The 21,137-nt window shown below is 45.8% G+C and overlaps 2 protein-coding genes across 4 annotated transcripts in view; one reads left to right on the forward strand and one right to left on the reverse strand.

The window, feature by feature from the left end:
* KDM1A (lysine demethylase 1A) overlaps window positions 1-10,730 on the forward strand; it is a 37,609-nt gene extending 26,879 nt beyond the window's left edge. For both annotated transcript variants that reach the window (XM_055798433.1, XM_055798434.1), the window contains 8 exons: window positions 502-575; window positions 1,267-1,378; window positions 1,770-1,902; window positions 2,125-2,312; window positions 2,761-2,875; window positions 3,378-3,505; window positions 7,037-7,183; window positions 8,328-10,730. In XM_055798433.1, coding sequence (XP_055654408.1) covers window positions 502-575; window positions 1,267-1,378; window positions 1,770-1,902; window positions 2,125-2,312; window positions 2,761-2,875; window positions 3,378-3,505; window positions 7,037-7,183; window positions 8,328-8,513 — 1,083 coding nt within the window. In that variant the 3' untranslated portion in view covers window positions 8,514-10,730. The remainder of the gene's footprint in view (window positions 1-501; window positions 576-1,266; window positions 1,379-1,769; window positions 1,903-2,124; window positions 2,313-2,760; window positions 2,876-3,377; window positions 3,506-7,036; window positions 7,184-8,327) is intronic.
* A 716-nt stretch (window positions 10,731-11,446) lies between these two features.
* Window positions 11,447-21,137, reverse strand: part of LUZP1 (leucine zipper protein 1) — a 39,028-nt gene continuing 29,337 nt past the window's right edge. For both annotated transcript variants that reach the window (XM_055798431.1, XM_005235077.3), the window contains exons 3-4: window positions 17,927-18,091; window positions 11,447-16,329 (exon numbers count right to left, since the gene is read on the reverse strand). In XM_055798431.1, the coding sequence (XP_055654406.1) occupies window positions 16,291-16,329; window positions 17,927-18,091 (204 nt within the window). In that variant the 3' untranslated portion in view covers window positions 11,447-16,290. The remainder of the gene's footprint in view (window positions 16,330-17,926; window positions 18,092-21,137) is intronic.

The following is a 21,137-nucleotide window of genomic DNA, read 5'->3' on the forward strand; positions in this document are numbered from 1 at the left end:
GCTTTTTAAAATAAGTAAAAAAAAAAAACAACCCACCTCTGAAAGAAGCTTGAATTGGATTATGTCTTTGCCTTTTGCATGACTGCTGCTGCTTTGGATGTCTCTTATGTCCGATACTAGCTGTAGTCTTTTAAGAGAGAAGGAAGAATAGAAGTGAGATTTTGTGGAATATGAAAAATCTCCCAGTACCATAGGAATGCTTAAAATACCAGGACTATAACAGACCTTCATGTTCCTCAGATCTGAGTGTTTAAATTCCTGAAATATTAGCATACTAATCTTTTCTGCAGTGTGGCACAGACTTCTGTATATTTGAACGGCGGAAGGGCAAATTATGCTGGATCAACTGTTGAAAAAATAACGAACTTGATTTAAATTCCACTAAAACTATTAATCTTCCACCGATTTCTCTGGAGATTCGGTCTAGTGTGCTGCTACATGATGCCTTTTAAGTCCTTTTTTAAATAAACTGATTTTAATCTTAGTTTTTAATCTTATAAGGAGTATGATGATTTGGCTGAAACACAAGGAAAGCTGGAAGAGAAGTTACAAGAACTTGAAGCCAATCCACCAAGGTAAAGATACGAACTATAAAAATAAATACTCAGGAAAACAGTTTTACTGTTTTTCACTGAGTTTCAAAAATGCTGTGATATGCTTTCTTTCAATTATGGTAGTTCAAGGGGTTAGGAAGGTACCAACATGAAGTTTGAGCTCCCTTGGATTTAGAAATCATCCTCATTTTTAGAGGTGACTTGGACAAACAAGGTGGTTCTTGGCTAGGATGCCTTTCAGTAGAAATCCTTACTGCAACCAGTGCCTGATCTTAGGAAGGCTTTGAGATTTGAAATCCCCGTCAATGACAGCATACTAATCCCACATATTTTGGCAGAATATTATTATTTTGTGCTCTGTGTATTATACTAGCTTTTTAGTCATCTTCATTATAAATGCCATTTAAGCCATTATTTATGTAACTTATTTCTAAAGTTAAGTTTCTAGCTTCACTTAGAATATTTTACGTGAACTCTGCTTTTAAAATGTGAATTTGTTGGGTTATGATATTCAGCTTTCATGAAGGAGGTCTGAATGTTTGAAACAGAATCTGCTTGTGTTCTTTTTTAAGTTTTTTTGATTCTCCACTAAAGAGGGAGGGACTCAAACAAAAATGGTTGTGAACAAATTTTCAAAAGCAATGCATGTGCTACATCCTGCTCTGGCAAACTAAATGTTGTCTTACTTTGGCTTTTTGGTTTTTTTTTCTAGTGATGTTTATCTGTCATCAAGAGACAGGCAAATACTTGACTGGCATTTTGCAAACCTAGAATTTGCTAATGCTACACCCCTATCTACGCTGTCACTGAAGCACTGGGACCAGGTAGCTAAGTACTGTATTCATTCAGCAACACGCTAAAAGCTTAAGCTGTGTTTATTTCATCCTCATGGAAGCTTCTCTGTGTTAACAGTTTCTAAACACTTAAGTGCTATCTGTTTTTATGTAGATGCTGAGCTCTTACATGATTGTTATTTGCTGATGAAATTCCAGACAGCTTTTTGTTAGTGCCAAAATGATCTCTATTAATACTGTCTGCTGAAAGTTCCTATACTTACTGCTTGACTAATAAACAGAGAGGGTTTCAAATTCATTCAACTCACTCTTGGAAAAAAGTTTTTGAAAAAATTTTGCCACTTTGTAGAGTTGCTGGTTATTTTCTGTTGAATCGTGTGATTTTATTATAAATACATGATTTTGTGCATCTTCATTTTAGGATGATGACTTCGAATTCACAGGCAGTCACTTGACTGTGAGGAATGGGTATTCCTGTGTGCCTGTAGCCTTGGCAGAAGGGTTGGATATTAAATTAAACACAGCAGTTCGACAGGTTCGCTATACAGCATCAGGTAAATGAAATCACCTCCTCTGGAAAACTGCTCTGAGGGAGTATGATCACAGAAATTAGATTTCAGTGCTTCTGGAAGCAGATGTGAATATTGATCCCATAAAAACCCTCCCGTTATGCATTTTGGGTTAGATAAACAGACACATATCTTATTGTGATTAATTGTGTAGGATGCTTTTGCCTGCTGGCCTATTAAATGGTTGTTTTTCTCTCCCCTTTCCAGGCTGTGAAGTGATAGCTGTAAACACCCGATCTACTAGCCAGACTTTCATTTACAAATGTGATGCTGTGCTGTGCACTCTTCCCTTGGGCGTATTGAAACAGCAGCCTCCAGCGGTACAGTTCGTGCCGCCTCTTCCCGAGTGGAAAACTTCTGCAGTGCAGCGTATGGGGTTTGGCAACCTTAACAAGGTGACTTGGTCATTGCGGGAGCGGCAGCGGACCAGGGGTTGCCATAGGTAGAATCTGAAACGCGGATGGGATGTGTGGTGGATGAGGGGAAGAATGGGCGGTTTTTTCCCACTGCCGTTTTGCTGGATTTTGATGCTGAAAATCATCTGAAGAACTGTAAGGACCTCTGTTTCCCACACAGTTCTTCAGTAGTTAAATTTCAGAAGTAGGTTGACTCGGTACGTCTGCTGTAGCATGTCAACCAGCGCGTTTGTAAATAGGAGAGCATACTAACCTGTGGAAGGCAGTAGAGCTATACACCTTTATGTGTTAGGTATATGGAGTGTATAGTCATCACATTTTCCTTTCTTGACCTTTCCAGTGCTAAGCAATGAGTCTGATTGTCTTGGGTTTTATTTTTTCTGTGTGCTCTTCCTAAATCTGGATGCTTTTTGGTTTTTGTTTCTAGGTTGTGTTGTGTTTTGATCGTGTCTTCTGGGATCCAAGTGTCAATTTGTTTGGTCATGTTGGTAGCACTACTGCAAGCAGAGGAGAACTTTTCTTGTTTTGGAACCTGTACAAAGGTAGCTGTGGTGCATGTCTACTTTTGCCAGTGTCTTGTTTGTGTAGTTTCAGATCCTAGAAAAGAGCACTTTATTTATTTAACTTCTATGCTGATGTTAATTGTACTAAATTAGATTGTTTGGAAGGTATTGAGTTCCTTCATGTAGCACAGATGACTTAAATCCCAGTGGGAACTCCTATGTGAAGCAAGTGATGCCTTCACTAAAGAAAACCTTTTCTCTCTTCTGCATGCTGTACTTCCTAATGTGTGTATTTACTTTTTAATATATCGATTCCCTTGATAATTCTAAGTAGTACCATAGCATATGTTAAATCATTTTACTTTTGGTAATTCAATATGATGGTAGAAGATCTAGGACTACTTTTTGTTGGGTTTGTTTAGTTTTTTAACCTCGTGACTCAGCTGAAGATCCATGCCTATTCGAGTCCAACTTGTCTGATTAAAATGTTCAACTTCAAAAATTCAGTTGTTTCTTCTCTCTCCTTCACCACTATCCCCAGCACCAATTCTGTTGGCCTTGGTAGCAGGAGAGGCAGCAGGGATCATGGAAAATATCAGTGATGATGTCATTGTGGGACGGTGCCTCGCCATCCTCAAAGGCATATTTGGTAGCAGCGCTGTGCCACAGGTCAGTACAGACAATGTATTTGGGTAACTGCTCTGGATTTCAGAACATACTACAATTCTCATAACCTGACTGCAGTGTGGAGCTGTTTGGTACATGTAACCACCTTTTGTTTGTTCAGGGTTTTCTGGGAGGAAGGGTTGTTTGTGGGTTTGGGTTTGGAGGCAGGGGGGTGAGGGGTTGTTTTTTGGGGGGGAGGAGTGTTCAGATTTTGGGGGTTTTATTGTTTTTTGTTTGGGTTTTTTTGTTCTATTTCATTTTTTTGCAAGATTATTTTACACAAAGTAAGACTCTTTGTGTGTCAAGTACTTCAGTTAATTTTCTACCTTTTACATTTCTGGGATTACAGCAGAGCTATCTATGGCTAGTGACAGGGAGTGCTTAGATACTCCCTGGCACGTTTTGCACCTTCCCTAAAGTACAGTAAAGCTCTTGACCAGTGAACTCCACAAAGAAACTGGTTTGGCTGGAAAATAACTGAAGCATGGAGGAAGGGAGTAAAGGCAGCCTTTCACCTGGATCACTTCCCTGTGCAGCTAGCCAGTGGTTGTTTAGGCACAATAAGTGTAAATGGAATGGTTAGTGAAGGAGTTTTGAAAATACTTAAATATTACTTTAAAAAAAAAGAAAGCTTGTGTACTTAGGACATCAATTTGGAAAGTCTTACAGCTGTTCAACTGTTGAATACTTAACCTTAACTTACAGCTGTTAGTTGAATACTTAACCTCTTCTAACTGGTAGTTAGTGGAAGCAGTTTTTACAAGTGGCACTGGATGTAAATTACTAGGTCTCCTCCACTGGGATTTCTATTATAGTGAAGTGACAGAAAAAGTACACAGTAACTTTAATAGACCGGTTTTCTCTGAACATTTGGCCAGGCGGAAATTGGACTGTTTCCTTCCTTGGTATTTCACATGAGGAATAGAATCAATTTGTTGTCTTTATCCTAGAATAGTTGTAGAGCTCTTTGTGAATGTGGCTTTATCATCCCCGGTATTTTACTGCTTTCTATATGATAGACAAATCCTCACAGCTGACTGTAAGCATGGGTTTTAAGATAATGCGTGGGCCTTACATTTTGGAAATGCTTAATCAGTTGAATTTTATGTCTCAAACTGGAGAACACAAGAGGAGAAAACCCCAGCCTTGCCTTTCTGATAAATCCACAGCTCCTTCTCTGAACTCTCAAAGGAGCTTTGAGACTCTTGTGGCTACTGGTGCTGTAGAAACCGCGCAGCATGCAGAAATCACTCCACGGTGAACCAAGAGCAAAGTGTGTTACTGCGGCTGCTCTCTAGCAGGCTTTTCAGGAGGAGAAGGCACACACTAGCAAATAGCAGAATCTTGAGAAATATGGATTCTACTGTAGATAAACATCAAATTTAGAGAACTTATTTGAACTTTTGAAATACTTCAGTGCATTAACTGATAAGCCTCTCTTATGGAATGCCTCCATATCTGGTCAGTCTTTCAAGATCTTTCGAAGGTTGTCATAAGCGAGATGTCTGAGGGAGTCTCTGTTTTAATGTATTCACAGTTCAGGCGCTTACGTACTACAGGTACTTGATAACGGAGAGGTTTGCTGGAAGCTGTCTTCTGGACAGCCATTCATCAGTCTGGATAAACTGCACCCTCTGTTGTATTGGATGAACAACTTGATCTGAAGTGGAGCTTGCTGTGCAGTGCAGCTCCTTGCGTCTGTCCAAAACAGGGAAGTAGAAAAGCTGAAACAAAATTGGGACTTCAGTGGAATGCGAGCAATCCTGATTCCTGTGCTGCTTCTTGTTCCTGCCATATTTTCTCTTTCTGGTTTGGTTTTCATAACCACTTTTTTCCCCTGTTCAACACATGAACAATTTATCCACCTTGCTGTGCAGCTAACCTCTGCACGCTTCATGTCCTCTGTAGAGTGAGATTCCAGGTTTGTACCACTTCTGTTGTAGTACATGGTTTATCCTCTAGCCATCCTTCTCCCTGTTCACAGGGGATCCTAGTTACAGCATTTGCTTGTCAGGATGAAAAAAATCGTTGACTCACACCCATCCAGGGCTGTATGGGCACGTGAGCACCACAGGTGCTTTCTGGACTTGTGCAGTCTCGGTACTGGGGAACCGATACTTTGGTATTATCCTCTACAATTGTGTCTGAGTTAGCCGTAACTTCAGAACTACCTCAGTGAATTAAAATTTCTCTCTGGCTTTGTTCCCTGTTAGACTGCAATGCTTCACATGATTACTAGGGAGAATAAGGAAATTTACGAAATGTCTCGACATTTTGTCAGACAGACCTGTGATAACACGTGGTGCCATCACAGTGGTCTCCCTCCAACAAGGAGGGAAATGTGAGGTTACTTTTTTCTCCAGAAGCAGTCAATGTGTGAGGGCTGCCTCATCGGTCAGTTTCTTAGCTGTTGGATAAAAATGTGCTGAAAGTTATGGTGTGGAATTTTCTCAATTAAGTCATCAGACCACGCTGGGAAATGTGGTTTCCAACCCCTAGTGGGTGTCTTACACCTGGGAACATCGCCCCAGCCCTCTGTGGCCTCTCCACAGCAGAAGACATCACATACAGTCCAGCTGGGGCCAGCCTCAGAGAGGTCATCTTGGGTCTGTTGGTGTTGGGGTCCAGGAAACTTCCCCTGCCATCGTGTGGCACGGTGCCTGCTGGACTGGTTTCTGGGTGGTAACACCCTTGCTAGGTAGAGCCTTTTGGTCTTCCTTTGTGGGAAGGTCTGTTCTAGTAGAAAGAATTCCATGAAATATCTTCATGCCCAAGGAGAGGAGGCAAGGTTCCTGTTGTCACGGGTTTTGCATTTTGACAGGGTGCAATTCATGTTAAAACTTGGTTAGGCATTTGGACAGTCTGGGCTGTTCCAAGGTTCGCGCTCATCACTTTTCCACGTTACATATGCAAGGATATGAAGGTGTCCCATTTTTTCCTGAATGCTGTTATGCCTTGGAGTGATACTGGTTTGAATCCTAGTGATGCTCTCGCTCTTGTGTCCTTCCATGGAGTATCTTTCATCGTGATCATTACCTTGGCAAACCAAATGGATTGGAGAAATGCAGGTGTTTGTACAAGCGCCCTTTATGCAGTCGTTTTCCCAGATGAGTTACAGACCTCATATAGGCCTAGATCATAGCAAAATCAGAAGAGAGAGTCAGATGAGCTGTGGCTGAAAGAAAGTAAAGCAGCAGGAAGTGTGCATTGTCATTATGTTGATAATAGGAGAAGAAACAGAGCGAACAGTACGCAGCGTGCATGTACAGCTGACTACAAATTCTGCGTTCCAATGCATAAACTGTGTGCAGTAGGTTCTTCTCTTTATATAGTGGAAAGAACTAAGGGATCGCCACCAAAGACAAGTTTTTTACCTTAGTATGTGTTGTCGTGGAATATAAACTTGGAGTTCCACCATTAACATTAGCCTAAGAGACTTTGTGTCTTTTATTCTTGCAGTTTGCATCTTTTGTATTTCGTACTAGCTGTAGAACTTGCACTGTGTCAACAACTGAAGTTTCTGTCTTGTCTCAGCCTAAAGAAACTGTGGTGTCCCGCTGGCGTGCTGACCCGTGGGCCCGAGGATCATACTCCTATGTAGCAGCTGGATCTTCTGGAAATGACTATGACTTGATGGCTCAGCCGATTACTCCAGGGCCAGCCATTCCGGGGGCTCCTCAGGTGAGAAATGTCTGAGTTTTCTAGAAAAGCTTCAGAACGGGATGGCTTCTCGAAGTAATTTGCACACCTATGCAAGCGTAGATAACATGTATCTTTTGATGAATAATTAGAACCTGTAAAATAATTCAGTTTTCCTTCCATGAGTTCTGCCTTCCCAGGTTTGGTGTCATTTGTGTACTAGCAAAAAGAGCGGGTTTATTCATAAAGTCAATTCGGTAATGTCTGAACAGAGGATCATAATATTATAAATGCATTGTGTTTCATACTCCGTATTTATGTTGTCCATTGCCATATTTAAGTGAGTTGCAGTAATTTGCAAGAGGGTGAAGGCCAGAGTGAGAGGAACGGTAATGAAAAGGTCTCTCCCAAACTGGGAGCAAACACAAGGAAGGTGTAAGTCATCTCCAGTTCACTTTGAGAGGATGAAGTTTTGAAAGCAGTAATTGTTCTGAAAGCACTCACAGAGAAGGACGTATGACTTTGGCTTTATTTAGGTTCGTTTTCTAGTGATACAAGTAATTAATAAACATAGCTATGGATAAAATAATTCTCTGCCGAGTATAACATATGAAAGTCTGTTTTTCTCCTACTTGTTATGACACTGTCAGTAGTTGGTTTAGGTCTCAGTTTAAAGAGAAACTGCTAATTTAAGTGAATTGCTGAAGTTTTTGTTTGCTTACTATGCTAGCGTTCATGTCCCAAGATCAGAAACTATCATTCTTAGACAGGATTACCAGTTCGGCTGTAGAGTTGTAGCTGTGACATTCAAATGTCTTTCAGGGTACAGCTGGGGACGTTGATCTCCCCTGTTTATCTGGTTCTGAAAGCACTGGTTTTCAAGCAGAGCTGCATTATCTTTGTATCAACCCAAAGATATTGGCAAATAACTGGAAAATATTTCCTCATATTACAGTTGTTACAAACATGAAACTCTTCTGTGACATTAAAGGTGTATATAAAGATTTTCTTGGTAATTTTGGGGATGAGTTACAATATTTTTAGTATAGACTATTTTATGTGCACCACCTTCATGTTAATGGAGACTGGTGTGATTAGAGGACTTTCAACGTTCTTAAATTACTGGTTTGCTGCAGAATCTGAAAGAACATGGACAAACCTTAACGGTGTTCTCTGTTCCCCCCAGCCTATTCCTCGCCTGTTTTTCGCAGGAGAACACACAATTCGCAACTACCCTGCAACTGTTCATGGCGCTTTACTGAGCGGGCTGAGAGAGGCCGGTCGCATCGCAGACCAGTTCCTTGGGGCCATGTATACTTTGCCTCGCCAGCCAACGCCTGGGGTCCCCCCACAACAAGCTACCAGCATGTAAGAAAAGTAGAAGGGACCAGAAGAGGAGTGACAAGACCGTGGTGCTGCTGTTGTGGATCCTGGGATGAAGATACTCACCTCGTCTGTAACAGCATCTGCTGAAAGGACTCAGCCCTGAGTTGCTGTAGAATACTTCTGTTAGGATGGCCTTACAAAAACTGACCTAACCTTTGCCTTGGCATCCTTTTACAAAATCTGTTATAGCTATTTGAAGTGTCAGCGTACACAAACCTTTAATACCAAGCTGGTCAGGGATTTTTTTGACTCTGCAAATAGCTTTTTGAAAATCAAGCTTATAGCTAGAGGTTTTTTCGTTGTTTTTTTTTTCTACCTATACATGTATTTACAATTCGGTAATTGCACAACACCCTCTAGAAGCTGGTTACTATGAATAGTAGCTTAGTGTAGAATTTATGTAAATTTCTTTGTTGCTGGCTTTTTTATTGTTTTGTTTTGAAGAATAATATTTTTTGACCAATCCTGTTCTTATCTGGCATTCTGGAATTTGCTGCAACTGTTGTCCTACCAGTAACAGCAAATCACCCCCCTCCATAACGGTCAGTTGGCTGCTACACCATATGCATCCTGTTTTAGAAAGAAAGCTGATCTCGCTAAAGGCGTGCTAAGCATACCATTTTATTAAATACTTTCAACAAAAACCCCATCAGAATGAGGTATTTCTAAGTTAAAAATTAGAAAAATTATTTGTATATGTTTATATAGAAACAAAGTGGCCTAGGCAGTAAGTTAGCTGAAGGACCTAATCTCTTGACTTCTGCACACCGCGTGTAGGCACTCTTGTGTACCCGTTGGTTTAGTTTCTGCTGGGTGGTGAGGTGATGTTGCAGCAGACATTGTTAACGGTTCTGAAGAAAACTCTGGTTTGGCTGCTTTTCCAAATATTTTCCTTTTTATTAATTCAGCGCACAGAGCCTTCCTTTCATTGCATAGAGCAGTCTTATTTAAACATTTAGGTCCTTTTTCCCTCTCTTCCTTTCCCCATTTGGCATTAGACTTCTCTTCTTCCAACTTTTCTTATCCTCTTCTCTCTGCAGTTTATTTCATCTAGCCATGGTCTCTGTTCACAGTTTTGTCTACTTTTCAGTTTTTCTGTTCTCATTCTCTCTGACCCCATGTCTGTACACGTGCAGTCCGTTCCATCTTCCTTCTGTCCTTGCACCTTCTGTTCTGCTGGAGGACCAGCACCTCCTCTTGTTCCATGCTCATCCCCCTACAATTACGTTGCCCACACTTCTTCCTGAAGAAGGTACACACACAAACATGACTGCAGCCCCTACTTGTCTGTAGCTGTATTGTCTTTGGCCACAGACTCTTCATCTCCTAGCATGATTGCTTCCGCTGTTTTCTTGTGTCTCCTTAGTAGCTGGAGATCGTTCTTCCTCTGTCTGTTACCTCCTGGTTGCTTTCTCATTAGATGGTGCAGTCTGTGAGGGGGTGTCTCCGTAGGCAGTCCTTCTGACAGGCTGTGAGAAAGGGGAGGACTTTGATGTGGCAGCGGCGATAGTCTGTGAGGGGGCACAGGCTTGAGGTGTCGAGGACTGAGCCTGTTTGAAGTGGTTTTGGGGCCATGGGGGACCCTCTGTCCCAAACCTCTGTCTAATTTAGTGCTGCCTTCCCCGTATCTCTGACTTCACCAGTGTTGTTGCTACTTGAGCCCTTTATTGAAAGGGATATTCTCGGCAACACTACTCATCCTCACTTTCCTTGCCAGGGGACAAGACAGACTTACTGATGGTTGGTCAGGAAACGGCCACTGAAGTGGTGCAGGAATTGCAAGTCCAGCAGGGCGTGGAGGAGGGGTGTCTAGGAGGTGACTAGGAGTAAACAGAGAGTAACTTGGGACTCAAGACTCCCTGCCTTATGTTCAGGTAAAAGTCTATCAGCTCTACTACCCAGAGAAATTGTGCTCCAGGACGAGAGGCATGACAGGCCTTCAAAAAAGCCACCAAGAGCTGATCTAGTCTCTTGGCTGGTCTGACTGAGGATGGGAGAATGATCGGAGAATTGGGATGCTCTGTTCTGTGACCAGGCTTCTAGCATCTGCGGGTGCTCTGTGTCTGTGGGGTGCTTTGCTGTTGGTATTAGTGATGTGCTGTTTCACCGTGGGGACTTGTCATCCCACTTGCTTTAGTGAAGTGTCAAAAACTCAGAAAAGTACTTCTGGCCCACTGGGAAATAAAGTTAGTCCTCAGCTTGACATAGCCAAATGTCAGTCAGTACCAATAACCGGTGTAGCAGTTTCTGGAAATGCATCCCGTTTTGCAGCCAAATAGAATAAAGCAGATACAAGGAAAAGAGCTTTGTCTAATATATTGAAGTGTGGTGCCCGGGACCACGCACATCTCCTCAGATGACGTGGTTGTAGTCACAGGGGTCGTCCTGCACGTGATAGGTGCTAATTGTACCTGTGTATTGCAAAAGGTTAGGAACTGTGAAGGTGACTTTGCCACTTGTGCTGACCTCTGTATCCTCCATCTTCTTCCAGGAGATGGCCAACGGGTCTTGGTTTCCATTAGTCTATATTGGCTAAGTAAAAAAAAAATCTAACAAAGCAGTGGCTCGTTTCCTTCTGTAAGAACGCCCCGCCCCCCCCACCTGCTCTCAGCAATGCCAAGTCCGTGTCACCGCTCTAAGTGGGAGGTGTCACCCGCTCTAAGTGGGAGGTGGCAGCGTTCTACTTGATCTGTCATGTCAGCGTGCGCTGCCTGTGCTTTAAATGCAGCCTAAGAATGGGTGTATGGGATCTGCCTGGATACAGGCAAAAAACTAAGGACAAGGAGCTCAAACCCGGCACTAACGCACAGTGCTGCAGCTGAGCTGCCTCAGCACATCGCCAAGGGGCATCGGTACCTCTGAGTAACGGGCATGGTGCAGGGGTTCAGCCGAAGCTATAAATACCACATCACAAATGTGTAAAAAGAGAAGAGCTTTTATTGGTTATATACTGTAGAGCTGACAGTGTTTGAGTCAGGAGAGACATGCAGATAAAGTGTGTGTTTACATTTGGCATGCAGACTAAGAGCACTGTGTAACTGGAAGGAGGTAAGCACCATCTTTATCCACTGCATGGGCAGCCTGGGGAGGAAAGCGCGGGCTTCCCTCTACGGAGCGTGCTGAGACGGGGAGAGTTTGAGAGGGTGAAACAGTGCTGATAGCTCTATTGGACACAAAGTTTGTATTAGGGAAATAGGCAATACTATAACCCTGGAAAATTCGTTGCACTTGGATGATTCTGTGATTATGAGAAGATTTCTTGCATTATTTGTCTTCTGACTAAGCTGCCCCAGCCCAAATATATGTCTGCAAATACAAAAAAATATTTATTCTCTTAAAAATACATTCCATGCAGCCTGGAGTGCTGCTTCCCCAAGGCAGGAGCCCGCACTGCATGCTGGGCAGCCTAGGAGGGCGATGCTTTGGGTCCGTAGGTTACTGACCATCCGAGGCATCTGCAAACAATGGCTTCATGTTTCATCCCATACAGAGCTGGCCTTGGAGCAGTGCTTCACCACTCCAGTGATGTGCAAGGGTGGCATAGATGAGGTCTACTATATCAGAAATGACACCAATGTGACTATTGCATCGATCTGCAGCTAGGAAATCGCTCATGTCAAGTGTCTCTTGAAGCACCAAGGTGCACCACCTGGCCCTGTGCTTCCTGTCCTGGAGGTACCATCTGCAGAGCTGCAGGGCTCCCTTCGTCCGTGGCCACTGAGCTGCGGTTTGACGATGCGCTGCGCTGGTGGTTGTACCGAGGAGCTGTCACCCCTCCGTGCTACCCAGGCAGGGCAGGGGCTGCTCCGCGTGCTGCAGTGGTGGTTCTGGACACAGGACACAAAGGAAGCTGCTCCGTGAAGCAGCAAGCTGGTGGCCCCGCAGGGTGGTGCCAGCCGTTCTGGGAAAAGCTGCTGGCTCTGCGAAAGGGCCCAGGGTCTCCATTTCCTTGGGAGCAGCGAGCACTGACACACTCCCTCTGTACAGCAAATACATTTACAACTTTGGAATTACCCGAGTGCTTGATGCGCAGCCTCACAGCATCATCAAGCCCACTGAAAAGCCTGTTACATTTATATGCTAAAATTACAAATACTTCTTCAGTGATGGCAATATTTACACATATACTCTATTTTACAGCTGTTCAAAAAAAGTGTGCAATTTGAGTAAAACACATTGTGTTTCCTGAAGTCATTGCTATAAGTTTAATACAATCAGCTCCTATTGCACTCGTGATTAGAGGGCAAGGCCCCTTTCAATTTTAAGGAGGGTTTTCTTTCTCAGATTTAATCTCAGTTGTGGTAAAAACAACCCAGTGTGCAGTTACCGAGTGACATCTGTGTTCTATATTTACAAGCAGCGAGACTGAGTCTAGAGCAACAGCTCAAGGTGTGTGCTGTAAAATACTGAACGAACGACTGAGGCAGCTGGAGAAAGGAGAGACGTCACCTGCGAGAAGCACCTGAGGAGAGCAGTGTGGGACAGATCTGCATGGCTGAGCCAGTAGCTGGGGCTCCTGCCGCGTGCTGTGAGCCGCTGAGCAGCGGGGTGAAGCCCTGCGGTTGCCCAGAGCCAAGGAAAAGCTCGGTCCTGGCTGACGGAAGGGGAGAACCAACAGTTCTTGCTGCTGGTGGTTGTTCCCTTGCACATCAGACGTGGGATTGTGTTACTGGGGGGGTTGAAAAGCCAGTGGGTCAGCCAGTTTGGGGGAGTTACAGGGAAGTCTGTGTTAACCAAGCATGTCACCTCATAGGGACGCAGCGCTAGGACTGAAACCAGTTCCCTCGGAAGGAGCTTTGGGAGCACCATGCTAAGCTGAATCTGTGCCAAGAAGGTGAGAAGATGAGGCTGGGGGATGTGTGTGAGCACCCGAGGGTCCTGGAGGATGTGGACAATCCGCAGCAGGACGGGGCTCACCACTGAGACAAAAGCCGTACAGTCGCTGCTCAAAGCGGTCCTCGTCCTCTTCAGTGCGTGTGTACAGTCCGGCCGGCGGCAGAAGCTGCCGCTTTGGGCAGCAGTGACCCCGGGCGGGGGGCGGCTCCTCCAAGTGCTGCTGCTGTGCCCGACCCAGCTGCAACGCCAGGCGAGTTGTCGGCAGTGGGGTTTCCGCAGTGGCTGTAACTGGGGGCGTTACACGGCTGGGGAGCTGCGCAGCAGCAGCTTTGGGAATGTGAACGGCGGCGATGGCTGGAGAGGCAGGGACAGGCCAAGATGCGAACTCCCGGGTTCGGCGGGCAGGTGCTGCAGGACGCGTTTGGGCTGCTTGCTGCGGCACGGCTGCGCTGCCTCAGAGGGGTTTTGCAGCAGGGTCTCCAATGCAACGGATGGAAGAGGACCTGAGGCAGCATATTTTGTTTTGAAGGGAAGTATTTAACATAAAGATAGAGAGTCAGAATGTAGCATCCTGAGCTGGCAGAGGCTGGCAAGCAAGGCAGCCCTGTGGCAGCACCGTGGGATGTGGCACTTGCGGTCGGGCTGCACTTTGTGAGGGTGGAATGTGGCTCGGCAGGGGAAGCGGATGGCAATCAAGCGTTAATTGATCTCCGCAGCATCTTTTTCTTGTGTGGTGGTGGCGATCCTGCCGTACAGCTGACCCCTGAGCAAAGCAGGGTGCTCAGGGGGGAGCAACTTCACAGGCTCGTTTAAAAAAAAGAATAATAATAATCCACTGTGGTTTCAGATTGCAGAATATGCACTAATTCCTGATAAACGTGGGGCAGAGGAAGGAATTTCAGAAATCTGAATTTTAACTTCAGAATTTCAGTTTCTTTCACTTTTAGTTTGGGTTTTGAGTTTAAAAGTTTTTCCCATTATACTTGGTGATATGTTTGTCCCATTCTCTACTAGCACTGCCATGTCATGAAATGGTAAAGAGATAGCAGTTGATATAATTGAATTTCAAGATTATTAGAGCTGCCACTTAGTACTAATTTAAAAGCATTATCTTTTTGTCTTGTTATGCAACTTGACACATAAGTGTTACAAAATATAAAAGAATAAAATGAAGGGTTAAAAATATAAATTTGGGAAAACATCTAAAAATTGCAAAAGGAAACACTTTTTTTTTCAAAAATAATTTTTCCCTTCCTCCAAACAATCTTTATTTTAAAAAAAATGCATGTCATTGAAGCACTTTCCTTTTTATATAAATGTTTTCATAGATATTTTCCAACCAGCTCTGTTTTTTTGATTCATTTGCCTCTCATAATTGAGGCATATAATTCCAAGGGACAGGGAGGAGATATGGCACGTAGATATGCATGTATGGGCAGTCACACACGCGCTGCTGTGGTAGCTCCTCGTGGAGGGTGGGATGTGGGAATAAGTTTGGGGTGCAACTAAGACGTGGGAGCTGCTGGATCACAGCTGTTCCCACAGCACCTCCAAAACAGGTAGGGGACCTTTTCCCTTCTGCAACATTGTCCTTGTCCCTCCGCAGAGAGGGGCGTCTGTTTCCAACAGGCAGAAGAAAGCACTGCGGGAGGTCAGTGGTGGTTGGATGGGGAAACCATGGGCCAGCCCTGCAGCTGGGTGGTGGGATGTGAAGGAAGGACTGGCGGAGCTCTAAGTGTGTGAGCTAGAGGCAATCACCCTGCTCAGGGCAGCTGCTGCTCTAACACCCGAGCACCTCTTCGAGCTTCAGGGATGGTGTCTCCCCAGTGATGACATCTGCGCTCAGTGGCCTGTGGGCACTGACAGGGTAACGTACCTCTTAGGTGAAGCAGTCTCTGACCATACCTGGGTCCCAGACACAGCAGATGTGGTCCTGAAGAGGGGCACAGACTGAGGCTGCCTAGGTAGCCATACTAAAGCTCAGCTTAGGGTCTAATCTTGCTGTCTCCACCCTGGTTTTGGAAGGAATAAGGACATTCTGCTTGTCTGCAAGGAAAAGCACTTGTTTCTTTTTCCCTTAGAGCTCAACGCCTGAGAACAAGCAGCTGAGTTGTTGCCTGCAGAGCATGATGGACATAAAGCTTCAGGTCAAAAAAAGGCACCCCAGTCCAAGCGAGGAGGAAGTTTCACTGCTGCGTGAACTGCTGTTGGGTTTGGCTCAGTGGATGACTTCTCGATGCAAGATCTCAGCTGGTGATGAGTAGGTCATGCAAAGATTGTTGCACAGGCTGACAGTGATAGGGAAGAAACTGCTTTTAAACAATATTTTCTGATCTCTTTCCCTCTTGCCATGGAAAGCAACCAATGGGGAACCTCTGCCTAGAGACAGAGGGTACTGGGTACACTGGGAACACAGGTAGTAGGTGAGCACAACCCAAGCCAACAGTGGTGTCTTAGGAGAATGCAAACTCTCCCTAAGAACTGAAAGCCATGTGGAGCCGTGAGGGACAGCTGTCGTGGGCTGGTGGACTGTAGTCACAAGGATACTTCTGGGATCTTGTCTAAATGCAAATGATTAACAATAAGTTCTCTCTTGTCCAGGGAGTACCATTGTTCAGAGTGGCTGCGCGGTCAAGGTTTCCATGTGGACACAGACCTATCATCCTATGGAGAATATTAAGATTGCAGGTACAGAGATGAGAAGTGGGAGTCCCCTGAGCAAAGTCTCTGCAGCTGCCTCTTCAGCAATGAAGAAAAAGAATTCACTGGTAAAGCTCCTGTACCTTGCAAATTGCATTAGAAAACTGGTTTCAGGCTAGCTGAAGCCTCTGGAGAGGTTACAAACAGGTGTGACGCCCGTAAGCTTGGTACTATCCTGCCTCTTGCTCCGCTGTGCAGCGTGTTCATTGAGGGGAAGGGAATGCAACTCATCTCCGAGATGTCGTCCGGCAGGCACGGGAAGCACCCTGTAAGAGACAAACCCACAGCATCACAGACTGGCCGGGACACACAGCTGCCTCTGGCAGCAGTTTTTTCTCTGGGAAAGAGTATTGTGATCGCCCTTAGGCAGCCACCCCGAAGCCCATCAGGATCCCAGCCTGATGGTGGGGCAGGGCAGGGCAGTGGCAGGATCTGTTTGGGAGACGGAGGCTCTGTCAGCGCTTACAGCGCAGCAAGCCCAAAGCGGGGTGTCCTGCCCCTGCCCCTGCCCCCTGCCGTAGTGTGCCCTGTACCCGCCTCCACAGCTGCTGTGTGGATCTTGCGCGGAGACGCATGCCGCCAGACAACAGGGGAGAGGGAGCTGACCTGACGGCAGAGCACGTCTCCTTTGGCAAGGTGTTCAGGCTCCTGTTACAGTCGGTGGAGTTCTGGGCAAGGCAGAGGATTCAAATGATTGTGTGTATGTACAGGAGCTGACTTCCCCCGAGTGTTTGTCTGCTGCTGGCCCAGTCTGTGCAGACAAAGGAAGCACGGCACAGCCCCAGGTACGCAAGTCTGCATCTGGCCAGATGAACGTCACTGTGGTAACACCGCCCGGTGACCACACAGAGCATTGCTGTGGTGTCCCTTTCCTCAGCTACCAACAAAGACAGTGTCATTTGACTGCTCCCTCCTGCAAACATTAGCTACCTCTAAATGCCAGACTGCAGAGCTCAGCTGGGACCACATCCCTCCGGGCTCTGAGTTTTGTGCAATTTCACCAAGACGTAGGGCTGTCGGACTCTGTAGGGCTCTCGGCTGCAGCCCTGCCGCTCTCACACCGAGACTCAGCAACTCCTGCGTACATCCAGTGAGATACACTGGTGACAGGGCTGAGGTCTTAAGATATTTCCTGATGTGGATGATCCATAAATGGAAAGATGCGCTTTGCCCTGGGCAGCTGCAGAGGTAAAGAGGGAATGCCAGGAGGAAAAGAAGGTCTTCTGTACAGACACGAGCGTGGCTGTGCCCCTAGGAATTAAAGTCTGCCCACCTTCCTGTCTCCTCTAAAGGGAGCCTCCTGTGAAGAGACTGAAATACATGTTTTTTTCATATTTCAGGCAATAAGTCATAGCCACTATAATGTGGGCCATCTTTCACTTCTTTCTGTGTCTAGAAATATGTCTTTTAGGACGCAGAGCAACAGGTATGTAGCAGCAGACAAGCACCCTAGCAGTACAGCAGCCAGCTGAAGCAGGTAAGTCAGGGGCTCCGATTTTGTCTCTCCAAATGTTTTTTTTCCCCCATCCCTGATTGTCTAATCTGTGTCAGAGGATGAGTAGATGCAGTGCTCTTATTCCCTGGAGAATGTTGTTAGCTATAAAGCTACCTGAAACAAGTTTAGAACAGAAAAATAAGGTAGTACTTTTTTTACCACTAGAGGAAATGAATTGAATAATTTACTGAGGCAATACAGTAGACACTCCACCTCTGGGCAGCGGTAATTTAAGACCGGATTTCTCCTAAAATGTTTACATTCATTTTGGACAAGTTTCTCTAAGTTATGTTAGTGGGAGGGTCAGTTCAGATACTGGCTTCTTGTTCTGTAACTCTGTTTTCTGGATGGTCCTGGAACTCACGTACCTGCTCCTCTACTTGGGGACCCAGTGGTGTGTGAGGGTTGGGTTCAGGGTCCTGCAGCTCCGTCTTGGTGGCTGGCCTTTTCCCTGGTGTGTCAACCTGTAAGAGGTACTCAGAAGAGCTGTATTGTTTTCTTCTGGAACTGGGCACAAAATCCTTGCTTTCGTCCTGTGAGAAGGAAAATAAAAAGGGTTGGGACTTGGGGACTAAGAAGGGGTCTGGAAAAGCATCGGGTTCCTGCTCCCGGCTCTGCAGCGTGAGGTGCTGGCCTGAATCCCTTTGGCAAGGAGGGACACAGGCCACCAGGCCAGCTCTGGCTTGTCCTCACGTATGTGCTATTTCATAAAGATCATTTTTTTAAGCCATCCAGTAATTTTAACCCGAGTTATGGGAGTGGACTTTTCTGTTCAGCTGAGTGACCTCTGTGCACAGACCTGTGCTCAGCCTGCACGGCTCGCACGGCCCAGGGTGGTTGTATCTATGAGGGACTACAAGTAGGAAATCCAACAGTTTAGTGACTGAAGCAGTTTCTTAAAAGTATTGACTCTGAATTTCAGCTACCATCAATGGAGGGTGGCCATCAACCTGAATCTTCCTATTTTCTTGGCAACGAGGATGTGATGCGGGAGAGTCTACACTGGTTTTCCTGCTATAGGCATCTAAATGGCACTTTTAAACTGCCTGATGTTTTCTTGAATGTCTGCAGAGACATTTAGAGGATAATACCCGGGAATCAGATGCCTTAGGTCTGGTATAATCAGCTACCGGGCAAAGTGCAACGGCTGCACGGCGCTACTGAAGGCTTCATCAGCTCTGCGTGCTTTGGGGGTGGCATTGTGTTTGCTGAAACACCGCACGGTGCAGGCACTGGTGGAACAGATTTGGTCCCTGCCCTGTGGCAAAAGGGATAGCAGGGAAGGGAGAGACAGCAGCCCCCATGCCTGGCAGAAAAGCATCTCTGAGATGGACACCAGGCTTTGATGGGCTCTCAGAAAGAAGCTGTGATATCTGGTGGGTCTGGATGGGCAAACATCTGCCCTGAGCTAGGCCTGCTGTGGATGACATCCAGCAGACACTGGACCTGGCCTGCCCCTTGTGATCCAAACCCTACAACAGAAGTAAGACGTGAGCAGCAGCGGCACATTGGTGAACAGGCACAACACAGGGACAGGTCCCACAGGGACCTCCAGCCAAACATGGGTCAGAGATAACCATGGTGGGCCAGACTGCTCAGAAAAATCAGGTGATAATTTTAATTTAATGAATGGCTGTCATCTTGAAGGACATGGTCAGCTAAGCAATAGCTAGGCACTTCTGTGTTTCTGATTACAGTAGTTATCTTTAGAGATGAGGCCAGCGGGTGAGCATACAGGAGCTCCATCCCCTTGGGCCTCCGACAGTGTCAGTCTGTCTCTGCTGTCTGGCAGCACGAGTTGATGACTAGCAACCCAGACACACTGGTCTCAAAGAGTAGGTCAAGTGCTGAGCTGGAGCCGTGACACTGGCTATTCCCCATATGTCAGCAACGCAAACCAGTACCTCCTGGTACCACAGCAGAGCTGGGTCAGTGTGGAGCTCAACATGCTTCATGGCTCCATGTCCACAGGACAAGCAGCTGGGCAGCTGCTCTGAACAGACTGTGACCCCCCCCCAGGATCCACACAGAAGAGAACCACTGGACAAAGTTACTGAGGTCCAAGGGAAGATGAGAACATCGATGTGGCGCAGCTGGCTGCTTAAGGAGAAGCTTATGTGGAGTCAGCCAGGGTGAAATGGTGATGGATGCACTTTATATTCATCCCTAAAGCAGAGGAGAGAAGGGGGGAGAGGCAGCACATCCCAGGATCTCTTTTCCATGAGACCAGCCCACCATACGAAGCCACACAATGCTTCACTCAAAGAGATCCAACTTTTAGGTTTTTACCTAACTTATGCAGCCCACAGCCCAGTTCCACTCGTATTAATGTCACAGCCACAAGAAAAATGAATTAAAGCCATTCATCTTGCATTTAATGCAAGTGCCTTTGGACTAATTCTGCCATTGCAGATTTTCAGCAGTCCAAGTTCACACCAGAAAAATGCAAGCTCCAAAACCTGAAGCACGAAGCCCAGCAGAATGACTGCTTGAGGCCAGCTGCAAGCACCAGAGGGAGCTGGTCCTCAGGCTGCAGCATCCATCCATCCATCAGCACCCACCGCTTCCAGGGCCTCCCAAAGCAGCCTGCAAGAAGCTGACGCTTCTGTAGCACAAGTGTTGCTCAGAGCCACCCATACCTGCTGTAGCTTCATTAGGGACATTTGCCTACATCAGCGGTATAAAAATAGGTGGCTGAAATGACACCTTGTTCCTTGGCATCTCCTTGCAAGAATTATTTCCAGGTGCTCAGTTTGTGTCTGTCCTGAGGGACAGGCTGAGGCAGGGTCTGAACCTCCAGCTCGCTTCAGCCTCCTGCTGTGCTGCAGCAAATGGTTAGGCATCATGAGTATTTCGAGTATTTCGTGGAGGAGAGGAAGATGTATTTTGGCAAAACGAGCACAGATCCTGTGTTTCCCAAACAGGATTCTTAAGGCAATCTCAGAGTTTGGATAGTGGAGCTGGCAAGAGGTGACTGATGCCTTCACAGGAAAGCTGAATATGCAAAGTCAGCACAGACCAATGCCAAGCCTCCTGCCAGAGAAACAGCTACACCTTTAACTGACACACAAATCCTAGCAAATCATATCACAAGATTTGTGATATGAGGCATATTATAATGATACCCTTTCAAAGGCAGGTACTTGGGTTTTTTTTCCCCAAGGGCACATGCAATAATTTGAGCTGCCCAAATGCATATAATTTGGTATAACTGCTATATCTGTGTACCTGTAGTCTTTCAGGGTAACTTCACACCCCTCATTTACAAGCTAGAAATATACTTAATTTATGACCAAGGATTCAGGTTTGTGACTATGTGGTCTCAGGGTGATTTTATTTCAAAATATGACGAGAGAGACACCTACCTCAGTACTCCACAGCCCACCAACTAACTGCGTGAACTAACCACGCGGCCGCTTCCCAGCTTGGCACTGCAGACCAGCTAATTCTGCAGGGATACCCAGGATGGCCACTCAGAGGTAAGGCTGCTCTGCCAGGGACACTTCAGCTGTTGCTGCAGGGACACTGCATAGCTGGCAAATTTGATGTGACAATGACCTTGGGACCCCCTGCAGAACA

This window comes from Falco peregrinus, chromosome 3 (assembly GCF_023634155.1).
Source record: "Falco peregrinus isolate bFalPer1 chromosome 3, bFalPer1.pri, whole genome shotgun sequence".
In the NCBI taxonomy this organism is placed as follows: Eukaryota; Metazoa; Chordata; class Aves; order Falconiformes; family Falconidae; genus Falco; species Falco peregrinus.